Raw genomic sequence first — 13,795 nt, 5'->3', positions numbered from 1 at the left:
CTACACTGCGTAAAGATAAGCCAAATCAAACTTTGGATCATCTGGCATGAAAAAATGCCTTTTTTTCGTCAATGTAATGCAATCGCAGCGCATGATATTATGTTCTGCTTATGTATTCGTGAATTTTTTCTTTTCTTTTTTTAGGCTGGAATTATGGCATGAATACGGTATTGTTTATACGGCAAAAATGCCATTGGGGGGGGGGGGGGGGGTCGCATTATTGCCGCTCAGTCTCTCGTATTTTCACTTGCCACCTCGCCATTAACTCGTCATTTACACCTGATTTCGTGCTATGTTCCCGTATGCACGAAGCCCGCAGGGCGCAAGAATTTCTCGTAGAAATACGCACGAAGCAGTGTTGATGTCCGTTTTGCAACATCTCTGACAAGATGGCGATGAAGGAGCACAAATGCTGGCGTATAGAGTCATAGACGATAAACGACCGCAATCTGCGATTGACTGTGTAGACTGATTCGATTCGATCACAGTGAAGGGAGACAAGAAAACAGTCGGTGTTCAGCGCACACTTCCGAGTCCAGCCAATCAAAAAGAAAGAAAGAAAGCAACAAAAAAAAAGTTAGGGCAGAACTTAGGCACTGTTAACTCTCACGTATATATGCTACGGTGACGATTGTGACGTCTCGACACTTGCGCGCGCATACGACACGAGTGACCTCGCACACTATCATTTTTCCAAGTTCCAAGTTTCTATACCTCATATCTCTTACAAACTTGCGATTTCGTGCCGACTGTAACGCGATTGCGTTCGTACAACACGTCTCGAGTTTTCTGTCACGATACTTCCAAAGTGTGTGCAGTCCGCCTATAATGTTATCGCAATAAAGAAAAATAAATTAGTGTTTAACATCCTAAAACGTTGCATAACGGGCAATGAAGGTCCCCGTCGTGGGCGTGGTGATTTAACGTGCGTCTAAGTATAAAGGCACTTTCCCAAACGACTGATTCCTTCATTCCGTGACTGCATGACTGATTGATTTCAATGAGGTTGGAGAGTTTGGTAAACCTTCCATGAACCTTTATACAACAGTGCATTCCTCCGCAATAGAGCAAAACACTGCGACGTTGAGCGATTAAGCATGCAAGTGGAAGGTAAATACGGTCCGCACAACGCTGATAAAGCGAGCCCTAACACGAAAATTCTAGATTGTATTGCTCAGAATCTTTGTCTTGCCTTACTTTCCATGGGAGCCTAATGACCATGGCTTTGCGCTGCTGAGCTGGAGGTTGCCGGTTCGATCCCAAGGCCGTGGGGACCGCATTTTGATGGGCACAGAACGCAAAAATACTCACGTATACGATGGATTGGGTGCACGTTAAAGAACTCAAGGTGATCCCCCACCATACGTCGTGCCTCATAATGTGATCGTTATTTTACCACGTAAGACCCTAAACATTAATTTTTTGTCAAGTTTTCCAAGACAACTTGTTATTGTTTCTGCCAGAAATACATGTGGGCACTCGCAGAAATTTTGAGGCCGTATTCGCTAAGCTACTCGATCATGAGAACAGTTCGCTATTGGATGGCTTCTAATGCGCTAGCATTTCTATGCTTACCCAACGAGGAAAACCGTCCACCCGTCCGTACGTCCCTCCGTCTGTCCCTGCGTCACGTAAGACGATCGATTTCAATATAGGGCCCGCAGCAGCGATCGAATTCACATTCGTGCTGCCTTTCGCTTGAACCCGAACTAAGCGGTGAAAACAGAGCGCTCACGAAGCTATCAGTACTCGCCGCACTCTGTCCCAATAGCAGATCGCTTTCAATATAGGGGCTCGGGCGTCTCGCTTGAACGCCAACTAAGCATCGAGAACACAGCGCACACGAAGCTATCAGCAGTCGGCGCTCTCTGTCATGCTCCCATATCACTTTCAAGACAGGGCCCGCGCGGCAACGCCATATGCACCCGCAATCGGATTACGGTTGATCACGGTTCATAAAGGTTCGACGTGGATGGACAAGGCGCTAAAGAGCGATAATGGCTTATAACGATCGCAACGTCATCAGCACACTTGGCGCCGCCAGCTGCAATAGTTCGCTTACGTTGTCCGTTCACCTTGCGGCATCCGCAGCAGTTCGTGTTGCCGCAGGGCTGTCGTTTATATTGGTCAGATCAAGTTTTATAACATTGGCAATGATACCGGGCTGTGGTATCATTGGCACAATGCTTACGCATACTCAGATAACTCCCAGAGAAGTTACTGCGCGATTTTTTTTTATTTTATTGCGATAGCAATTATATGGACACTTCAACCGGATTTCTGCCGTCGGCGTCGCCGTCGCCGTGAGGTTCCGTATAGATAAAATCTTCACCGCGCGCCGTATGCCCGAGCGGAAGTCAGTGATGTCACACGGCTTGCGCACCGGAGCCACCGGAGCCGGCATCTCTCGCGCACTCCGCCGCCGCCGCGCGCGACTCACCGCCGCCGGTCTGCGCATTCCAAAGGAGTGACGTCGTAGCCGTGGTAGACGCACTGGCGCCGGCGCGCGCTCGCTGTGCAGTCACCGTCTGACACTGCGCTGGAGCCGCTGCGCTTCTGACTGGCGTTTGCCAGTGTGGTATAGCCATGGAGAAGGAGAGCGCAAATGCTGCTCAACAGCGCAGAAGAACGGAGAAGCTTGACTCATCGGATCCCGAATTAGTTGCCTGGCAATTAGCGGTTGAGCGTAGGAGACAACCAGGAAAGCTAAGAATAATCAGCTGAACCTTTGCTAACGCTACGTATATCCTGGCATAGCCGAGCTAAGCCACTGCAACTTTTTTCATTTACGTCGTTGTCCCCGGACTAAGAACGAGCCTACGCGGGTTTGCGAGCAATAACACCGACGCTAGGTGTAAATATTTATACAATCCGCCCCATGATATACATGGAATCATCGAAACAAACGTTGATGATAATGCTTTGGTCTGCTGTTGTCCTGAGCCTCTTGAAAATGTCACCGCTGTGGTGCAAACTAAACGAAGTCGCCAACAATTCTTTTTACATTTATTTGTTTTCGTGCTGGTTTCTTTGAACGAAAACGTGCCGGTTTTTATGCCACATTCTTTCTTTATTTGGTTTGTTAAGTAGGAATAATTTCTACTTCATAGTAACTTCGGTTTCTGGCCAATTCGAAAGAAAAACGGTTGCTCACAACTGCCTGGACACAATCCAAATTTTTTAATTAAAAGAAGAAGCATATGCTGCTTTTAGTTTCACATTTCCGCGCAGAAAAAAATAGAAGGGCATAGAAGGGGCCACACCAGAAATAACGCGAGTGAGAAACACATGTTTAATAACCTTTCTCGTCTATTAAGGCCAATGATATACTAAAATGTCGGGAAAGGTGTCTTCCGCGTTAAAAGTGCGGGCACTTTGGTGCAGAAAGAAGAACAGGCTGTTGGTAGAGCGTTGACCTGTATGAGTCAGAAGCAACTGTTATTATTTTAAAGATATTCTCTTTTTGGCAAGTTACCCCCACTTTTCTGTATGGTGTATGTTATTTCTCTTTCATGGGCCGATCCAGGAGATAGGGCAGTCTAAAAAATGTGCCCCCATCCTGAAGATTGATCTGGTAACATGTCACCGCCGTGCCGTACCACTAAACGAGACTGGTACGGGTGGTACCACAGTGCAGCACAACCGCAAGGTGATGGAACCGTCGCCAGGTGGTACCAATGGTAAAGGGAGCGTTCTCGCATTCTTCCGTCGTGACAGCTGGTGTGTTGAGACGCTCTCGACTGAGACGCTGCCAGCCTCAGAATAATACCCCTGTCGCACGGCACGTGTAATGTCATTCGCAGCGAATGAGATTACGCGTCAATGGCATTTTTGTAGCTTCTACACGGGCATAGTGAATGACATTGGCAGCCTAATGGCATTCGCTCATTGAATGAGTTTCCGGAACTCATGCCCGCACAACTTGTGTAATCTCGACGACAGGGTCTCGGCAAAAAATTACAACGTAGATAAGTTAAAACGAAATGTAATATATTTTCGAATAACCTTCCAATGTTTACCATTGAATTGCTAACAATATAGTGAAAATATGTAAACAACAAGCACGATTTGTAAGGTTTCGTTGTGATAGCAGCCTGCCGATTAACATCGCCATCAATTGCGAATGCCATTTTGCGAACCCGTGTAGACTGGGAACGCAAGACAGCAATGACATTCGATATGAATTTCATTTACTGCAAATGACATTGCATGTTCCGTGTGACAGGGGTATGAAATCTACAGTTCATACACCCCATTTACACCAACAACTCGCTGAGGAAAGTAACATTGTCCTTTATTGACGACGACTAAAGGTTAAATCGTCTCTGATTTTTGCCCGGTTGCACCTTCCAACGCCTGAAGAAGGTGCTGGAATGTGGATTGCGTGCGTAGATATATTTTATTTTCATATTACTTCGGAGGTGCATAGACAAGCCGTTCTCTTTTATTCCAATAGATTTTCTTAAATCACCTGTGACAGTTGTTCTGATTTTTTCAAAAAATATATGATAGAGTTTGAAATTACCTGCGTAAGAAATCGCAATGTCGAGATAGCCAATTAAAGTATTCACCAAATATATTTTTAATTATTCACTTTGGGGTTCGCGTGTAAATTGCGAAATTGTTGCCGTGCAGTAAAGAAGTCAGGTGCGCTTAACATAACTCCTCCGGCTAGAACTGCTTTCGAGACACGAATTACAAAATAGTAGTAGTTGTAACTGTTTGTTTTTAAGGCATAAATAAATAAGTAAGAAATAAAAAAAAGAATCGATGGAAATACCTGCTGACGGCACTTTAGCTGTCTAGCGCAGACTGCTGACACCTGAACAGGCGTCAGAAGTAGTGGGCGGGGGGTAATAAAAGGTCAGGCAGAGAGGACAACAGAGAGCAAAGAGTTAAGAAGAGAACTATTTACATATAAACAACAAAATCAATAAGCAATGTATAGAATCAGGAATGAAAGCAAAAAAAATCCAAAACTGACTGGGAGAGCCTTTTGTCGTGACGTCAGTTATGACGCTCTGACACGGATACGCAGCGTGCCATTCGCGCCTTGCCTGGAAAGTAAAAAGACTGGCCCACTGACAGAACGAGACCACGTCTCATAACGAAGTCAGCTGCTGCAACAGCTCCTAGGAGCTGTCAGGAAATGACAACGTCGTCTCGGACACCGGTTTCAGTATTCGCCATTCGTGGCACATTGGTCGGTCCCGGCTTCGCCAAATGCAGCCAATTGCGCTGCGACAATATATTCGCTTGTTGCGAAAATATGGATGCGACAACGCTGCAGACCGCTAAATTGCTGACCGTGTAACACTGATTACACTCTTACGAAGCACTTTCAGAGGCTACAGCGTGCGCTGCACCTTTGACACAGCTGCTATATGCTAACCACGAAAAGACCGTCAACTTCTTTTTACGCATACTGCGGCAGAAATGTTCAGCGATCAAGGTCTCGAAATAACGCAAAGCCAAACAAATGAAAATGGACAATTTAAGTGTCATTTGTTTATTGGGACACACATAAACACAATATTCAGGCAAGGTCTCTAAGCCCAAGATATCGCTATGCTTATATTTAACAGTGCTTAGGAATGTTAGAAGTAACAAGCGTTTTGACCGCTATCACAATGCTCGCAGTGCATTTTCACGAACGTAGCCGTATACACATCTTTGCCGCTATACGTGGAATGAGAAAGAGACAGTAACTATTTGTGATCAAGTTCGAGATATATCTTATATATTTAAAACATTTTTCTACCACCGTATTTTTATGTTATAGAGTAATTGAAAAGCGCAATCCATCAGCCACACGCAGCCTTGACACTGGGAATTGTATCGAAATTATTACGTGCACGCAGGGGCGTTTCAGTCATAGCGAGTGAGGAGCAAATAGACCTGAAAAATATCGTGATTAAAAAGAGAGAAGGGGCCTATAGCTCTGCTGACAAGAAAGAAATATGAGTTAGGCTGATCAAAGTAGCCGAATATAAAAGTGTCGTTCAGTACGCAGATGGCATAAAATATTTCGTTCGTGTTGCTTTTTTTTTTTAGTTCCCGCGTGAGTATTGGAACGTGACGTCATGCGTTCCTCTCAATGGCCTATATATGTTTCCTTCGTTTTGTCAGGCTTAAGCGTCTTTCTTATTCATTTAATCCTTTTACACTGTGCAGAATTTCCCCTTGCCCTCGCCACCCTCTACAAGCAGCGAGCTACCAGCCAGCCGAGTATTCTCTCATCCGAGCCTTACAGCGTCAAGTTTCTATACAATACAATGAAAGCTCTGTATAAAACAAAATGCCGCCTCATTGACGCCTAAAAAAATTGCGTCTGTTTTGTTTTGTTTTATAATTTTTTGAAGTAGGAGTAATCGACATGCTTCAAATACGCACAGTAACCTGCATTGTTGACGGCAGTAACGGTTGATAACTTTAATTCTGAGGCAATGGCGACGTCTGCGAAAAGAGCACACCCGAAGCCACATTTCTATTGCTCTTAAGAAGACATACAGATTCGAACATGAACCGACATAATCACCTGCGACTGCAGCTGCTATGCCACTTTAACTTGTGCAACTGGCGGGACTAAGGAGCTGTTTTGGCACGTCTCGCATATACCACTCACACAGCCTTCTCGGAAGGCTTTCGCTTGATGTCGATGGCGTTGTCTTGTTCCGGAGCTTGCGTGAACGGTGGCTGCAGCGGGGAGCTTTGCAGCGGATTTCCCGGGCGCTTGCGACGGTTGAACAGGTTTCCCCTGTTTCCGAAGAGGTTGATCAGCAGTCCCGGCCGCCTTCGTTGCGCGGTGTTCAGCTGAAAGTTGAGAATGGCCGGTATGTTGAGGCCCAGGCCGGTGCCACCGGATCCCGTCAGTAGTCGCATGTTGAAGAAGTACGGAATGTTGATGCCCAGGTTAAACGGGTGTAAAGGATGACCCATGGTCTTTGGCTTCTTCGAAGTCTCTGCCGTTTGCACGGTTTCCTTGTCACAAGTCGGGGTAGGTACGGATACTTCGGGCTTTGCGTTGTCGCTGTCTTGGCCAGCTGCCACTGTGGTCGTCGGGGCCTCATCGCCCAGCACCTGCAAAATATGCCGGTATACATGTACATGAAAAAAGAAACCGTCTTGGCAACGTCTGTCGCAAGTAATGACGCGTACATGCTGGATTGGGTAGAAAATTCGTTTTACAGCAAACCGACGCCTGCTATATAATTCTGTTGCAATAGTTCACTTTCAATGCATCTGTTGCAATAGCTCACTTTCAATGCACCATAAGCGAAGGCACAAAGCTTGGAAAGTCAACCAAACAGATGTCTGGTTTGATACCCTACGTGGGTAAGAGTGTAGCAAAAACTGGAAAGAGGGAGAGAGTGAACACTACTCGCAATTAAGTTGACGCGCATTGCGCCTACAGACGGTCACTCTGGCCAGTAGACTACAAAAAAAGAAGAAACCTAGCAGTACTCGGATTGCTTTTTGCACCATCTAAACACATTCTGGCGTCCATACAGCTTCAAAACATTGTTGCACCACAACTGAGAGACTACATACGATCAACGTGGTGTTATTCCACGAAGTATAAAACTGAAAAACATCCGCACTTCGAGGGGTTTCTCGGCCACCGCACCACACTTCTTGCCATGTGTTTTCTGTGCCTTCTTGGTTGCCTAATGAGGAAGAAGCGAGCTGCCTTGACGGATTCATCAACATGTACAACTCTTAATTGCTTCCACACAACTCGGGGAAAGAGGGTCATGTGCTTGGTTTCCCTTCATTACAGATTTTAGGGTGACAAATTTATTTTTGTGTGACTATAGCAGAGGATCTGTCTCTTTTCCTGCGTCTCACGATTAGGTTAAACGCAACATAGGAGATCTCAGAACTTATACGCAACAGGAGATAATTGCTGTTGTGTTAGTTGGTACATTGATGCTAAGGACCAAAAAAAACACAAAAAAACAACAGCGCAATAATCGGGACAAGGAAGAGAGACGAACCCAACTGCTGACTTTCAACTAGAGGTTTATTTTACGCGATGCAAAATATAATACTCGTAAACGAAAGGAACTGGTGTCCGGGGCTCAGGGGGACGAGAAACAGCCGCAACATGTAACCTTCGTAGCCACAAACGTAGCCTTCAAACATTTAAAAGCAGAGTGGAGGGCCCCCAAGCTTTTCTTTTCTGTTGACCTTCAAAGGTTGGCAGCATTGCGGGGACGTCGCGGCACATCCAATCGCCCCCTTCTTCCTTTTTGTTGTTGTTTCTCGTCCCCTTCAGCCCTGTACTCCAGTTCCTTCCGTGTATATATCTTGCATCGCGCGAAGTAAACCTTTAGTTGAAAGCCAGAGTTGTATTTGTCTTTCTTCCTTTCCCAACCTTGCGCTGTTCTTGCTCTGCTCTTCAGCTGCTGTAAAGTCCGAACCAAGTTTCCGACTGATTTTCGGCGTGGACGTCAGCCGGCATTGAGGCTTAACCACGTGCTGAACTAATTTTATTGACGTCTCTGAACTACGAAATTCCTTCGGCTTCAACCATACAAATACAGCAGACAATGAAGCCAAGGAAGGCATAGGGGTAATTAGCGGTGGTTGAAGTTGATATGTAAAAAATAATGAAAGGGAAATGAAAGTGGCCGAACCAAACTCTCAACCTTCGCATAGCGTGTGTTATGCACTACCAGTTGTGCTACAGCCAACGGCCATCAAGCCGTCCACTAACTTTGGTACTTATGTTTACTGTATCTACACCTGAGAGTGTTAGAAAGCGTCACACAGAGCCATGGCAGGCGAATTTAGAACACCCCTTTTTGCCCGATGGCAGCACGTAACGTGTTAACTTACGAAAGCAGTTTAGAAGTGTCGTTTGCTGGGCCAGTTGGTGTATGATGACAGTGAGGGAGATTTCTTCTTGTGCTCGCGTCTATGCCTGCTGGAACCGCAACACTGTTACGAGAGCAGGCACGTGGCTAATAAACTCTAGTATGCTACCTAGTGGCATCAAGGCTGCCAGATTCGAGACCGTGGCTATGAATGAACGAGAATAAGGGTAACAGAGAGGCTCAATATTTGTTAGTCACGACCCTATAAAGCCATCGGGCTATGAAGTCAAGGAAAGCATAGGTGTAAATAATTAGCTATGGCAAAAATTAAAATGCAGAAAATCATGAAGAAAAGTGGAAAGGTAAGTGAAAAAAAAACGAATTAGTAGTGCATCACACACGTATGCGCACTTTGTGGGTTTGGTCCCCACCGGCGAGAAGTTATCTTTCTGTCCACTAACGTAACCAAAGCGTAGCCGGATTCACCCATGGTAAATGTCCAAAAATATAGCGCGAATGTTTCGAATGACCGACCGTTCGTCAAGATACGTAACAAAATAATCGATTAATCCACAGGAGTGGACAGGATGGCGACACCGAAAGCTTGGTTTTGGTATGTGAATGACCTCCGAGTTCACGCGCGCTGTTGTGTGGCGCGTTGCGCCGTCGCCACGGAGGCCGTGGTTTATGCCGTTTGCTTTCTTTATGCTTCGCGAGCCACTTTCGGAGTCCATGCTCCGAACTCATACGCGCAGACTTCTGAGCCAAGCTAGTGTGACGCAGCATCCTAGTGTTCTTGACGGTGCCACTGATACACCGGTAGACACTTGGTGACACCGACATGCGCTTACGCAGCAATCCCGCCGCAAATTTGCTGCTTGTGGTTCTGTCGCGTGATGCAGGACATCCACGTAATGAATGTCTATGCTCTATTTGCTTGCACATGGGTACGCAGTACGATGCATGCATTGCAATGCATGTAAATGGTGTGCATTTGGCATCGTTTCTGCAGCACAATATATGAGTTGGTCATCTTGCCTTGTTAGCACTGCAACATTAGCTTCCCTCAAGCGAATTCAGTAATCACCCTACTGCGACATGGAAGACACATTTAGAGTACTAGCCCAGAGTGTCACTGTCTTTTAGCGAAAAAATTTGGCGCACTTTTTCTTGTTTCGACCTTCATATTTTCGTGGCAGTATTACTACCGTCGTCTTCGGATTACGAAGAAACAGGAAATAATCAGACTACTTTAGACTTGACTGAACAGAATAAAGTTTACTGTTACAATTTTATGCACTTGAAGTGTTAAATTTAAGGAATAACTCTTGGACAATTGAGTACCACTCGCTCTCCCATATTTTTTTTTTCACGGGTTATTTACACCTACGTACCGGGGCTCACGGTAAAGCTGTATTTACACGAAGGAGCAATTTCAATTGGAGCTTGCGGATCGCGTATCACATTATTACACGTCACCCGTTCCCTCGACGCTTCCTCAGTCCGCGCGAGACGCTTCGCGATTCGGCGGAAAGCTAAATCACTGTGGCGATTTTAAGCAATCAGTACCAAAATACTGGCGGTAAAACGCCTTGTCTGCGCTTTGTCAACGCTGTCGTCTGCTTTTTTTCGGTCGTGCGTACGCTATTCTGGGAGCGAAATCATGCGATCTACGTCACCTGTCACGTGGATGATTCGTCCGCGCTCGCGTCCCATCGAGTGAATCTACCTTAAAGGACTATATCTGAGGTAGTTTTATACTTGGTATAATATTTCCCTTTATACGTCAGGATACTGATAAGAAATATTTGCTTTCGATTGGTTCTGAAGCCTCGAGTTGTAGTACTGTAAGAATGAAATAGCGTAAAAGACTCTACAGGGCAATGAACCAGTTTCATCGTGCTATATATAAATAAGCTCCGGAGTTTATTTCTCCCAAAACCAGGCATTCCTCGGACAGACGTGTCGAAGTGGCGCTTGTAGTCGAAGGTGAAGAGGAAAGAAAGAAAAAAGCAACACGAATAAATAAGGCCGGTTTAAAATTTTGGCTACAGCCTTCACTTTTTCTTTTTAATCACTAGAGGTAGTCATACCGTACCGGATTTGTCAAAGTCGTACACCTGTGAGCACACAAAAAAGGTGAGCCGGCAAGTTTTCTTTCTTTATTTTTGTTAAGCTTGGGAAAGTTCAAATAAAGATTTGCCCTGTTAAGTCAAGTTTATGCTAACGCAAGAATTAGCCGTTTTGATCCGTTTAATGCTGGAGGATTTGAAAGACAAGCACATAAGGGTCCCTGACAAAGCCCATTAGGATTGGCCGTCCTCCACGGCGACTGTTGTCCGCGTTGCAAAAGCTGAAAACCTGTTCGAAATTGATCGGAAGCTAACACTAGCAACAGTTTGGCTTAACTGGGCATCTGTGCCCTTGGAGTACTGAAGAGATTGCGACAGAAATACTGCACATGTGCGTCAAACCGGTATCTACGGTGTTCACTCAACAAGTGTTCACGAAGTGTGCTCGTAAGTCAAAGGCGATTGCGGATTTAGAATGGGGTAATGACGAATTATCTAGTGACCACCATGACATCTATACAAGCAAGAGTGAGATGCAGAAAAGCACTTGAATTTACCACCACGAGAATAATTCAGGAAATCTGCCTGAGTAGGTATATTGAATAAGTAGGTAAACACGTACTTCTGTTTCTTTGTGCACAAAGAACGACTCTGTAGCGTAAGGTCCCTCGTGTTCAGACAGCCAACGTAACTCTAGCGTAAACTTTCTGAAAACCAAGCTGAATGCCTCCATGAAGAAGACAAGATTGTATGTGTTTCGGAAACGGTAATCTTGTATAGCTACAGGTCAATGCACTGTCACTTATTACTACCGTGTTATTGGCACCCCGAAGTGGAGTTCGTCGAGATTGAACTAAAATAACATACACATAACCAGTCACTAAAGCGAAGATTATTTCTAAGCATTACCAACACTGATAAAACAACAACCTAAAGCGACTATCCGCCGACCATCATGCGAATGATGCAATAGCCGTTGTGTTACTATGATCGCCACAGAACACTATATTCATGTGCTTGATTCTTCCTCAGAACCTTGCAAAAACTAAATGTGGACCTGTTGCCTCGGCATTGATTCTGAAAAAAATATGTCAGTTTTGAAACTTTTCAATCGGCCCTCGCATATCGCCACCAAGAACGACGGTCATCTGCCGACACATATTCTTCTTAACAGAAAGTTCTGGCCAGCGCAAACTACACTTTTAAAAACCAGTTTCGAGAAAGCGCTTTCTAACATCTTCGGGTGCCGCGCCTGGCTGACCCAACAAAAGGGACATGCGGGGTGCTGACCTGAACCAGGAGAATGGCCGCCACAGAAGCGGCAAGGAGCAGCCGTGAAGCTGAGCGTGCTGGAACCGGCTGCATCTTGTGAGTGTCGCCGCGAGGAATGCTCTAGCCGGCGACCGGGGACGCCGCGGAGGGTGGGGTGGGGCGGTGGCGCAGCAGGGATGGTCCCGCGGGTGGTAGCGGTTCCGAAAAAGCCACAAACCGGCTCTACCTTCCCTTCGCCGAGCCTCCTCGCCGCCTCCGCCGGATCTTGTCAAAAACACATCAGTCGCACTGCTGGCTGCATTGGTGGCGTTGACGTCAGCTGATGCTCCAACGACAACCCCTTGACCCCCCCCCCCCCCCCCCCAGCCGCGACCACCGAGACCGGTGTGGTTGGACGTTTGGTGGGTCGTTCGGCCAGTCAGTGCAAAAAACGAACAGCGCAGTCGCACTGTTTGTGGCGTCACGCGGACGACTCTGGGAAGAATCTTTAATATAAAAGGAGAGGCGGAAAAAAAATTAGGACGAATGGATTTTGGAGGCAGCCGGGACGGTTGGTTGGGAGGGGTGCAAAACATGGAGTCACACGCTTAAACCGTGTTTACGATGGCTCCGGTAACTTTCGTCTTCAACGCCCCGCTGCTTTCGACCCGAAAACAACTCGCGCGCCCTTGGGAATAAATTTGCATGAAAGCGCAATGTTTTCGAGCCTGCAGAGCGCCGCGGTCTGCAGTGTGGTGCGCCGTTCATCGTCGATATTCATACTTGCTCGAGTACGTGCGTGCATGCCTTATAGTATGTGCTGATCGTGTACCTGTCCTTCAGCCACTCGCAGGCGCAGCATAAGGACACAAACCAAGCTCCGATATATTCGACAGCATGCGCATAGGACAAGATCGTAACTGTTTACTTCACCGACGGCGTGTCGCAGCTGTTGAACTCCTCAATGCTTGCCTGTCACAATGTCGTTGAACTTTCGCCCTATCGTGCTGTAGCCTTCGCTGCGAACTGCTGATGTCCCGAATGCTATGATACCGCAAAGGTTGAACGCAGAGGACGAAGATCAAACATCGGTTAGAGATATAAAATGTTATAAAATTAAATCCTGCGGTCCCACGGGCCAGAACCACGAGATGGTTAAGAGCCACGCCGTATAGTAGGAGATTCCGGATAAATTTGGACGCCATGGGTTTACTTAGCGTGCACATAAATCTAAGTACATGAGCGCTTTTGCATTACGCCTCCATCGAAATGTGGCCGCTGCGAACTGGATCGTACCCGCAACCTCGAGTTCAGTATTGCAAGAAATAAGAAGTTTTTACTTTTTTAAATAGATGCGAAGTTGTCAATATAGATGTGAAGATGTCAAATTATACTTTTGTACGTCAGGCCGATGAAGCTTTTCACAGATAAAACGCACCGAAGAGCTTGCTTGCCATCGCGCGTTCACTTGCACGGAAACTCATGAAAAACTACGCTCCAGTTCATGTCAGGGTCACCTGGTAATAATAATTTGCTACAAACTATTGGTAGAAGTTTTTCAATACAAGTTCTTCTTTGGAGACTTCAGATCCATTTGGGGTTTGTGGGATCTGGGTATCTGGCTATTTTAGTCTCGCCGTATTATACGATTTG

General features: G+C 46.1%; 1 protein-coding gene across 1 annotated transcript; it reads right to left on the bottom strand.

Moving 5' to 3' along the window:
• Positions 1–5,493: 5,493 nt before the first annotated feature.
• Positions 5,494–12,338, bottom strand: LOC119455602 (uncharacterized). Its single transcript, XM_037717016.2, has 2 exons — positions 12,182–12,338; positions 5,494–7,080 (listed from the first exon to the last, which is right to left on the bottom strand). Exons 1-2 carry the CDS (start codon positions 12,254–12,256, stop codon positions 6,622–6,624), a joined length of 534 nt encoding a protein of 177 aa, XP_037572944.1. The 5' UTR covers positions 12,257–12,338; the 3' UTR covers positions 5,494–6,621.
• Positions 12,339–13,795: the final 1,457 nt, after the last annotated feature.

This window comes from Dermacentor silvarum, chromosome 6 (genome assembly GCF_013339745.2).
Source record: "Dermacentor silvarum isolate Dsil-2018 chromosome 6, BIME_Dsil_1.4, whole genome shotgun sequence".
NCBI lineage: Eukaryota > Metazoa > Arthropoda > Arachnida > Ixodida > Ixodidae > Dermacentor > Dermacentor silvarum.
The sequence above is the reverse complement of the archived record's forward strand: the minus strand, read 5'-3'. Positions and strand labels throughout refer to the sequence as shown.

Coding starts and splice junctions, on each gene's coding strand:
- LOC119455602 (XM_037717016.2), bottom strand. CDS start 12,256: ATGCAGCCGGTTCCAGCACGCTCAGCTTCACGGCTGCTCCTTGCCGCT. Junction 7,081..12,181: donor CGGCCATTCTCCTGGTTCAG/GTCAGCACCCCG, acceptor CATATTTTGCAG/GTGCTGGGCGATGAGGCCCC.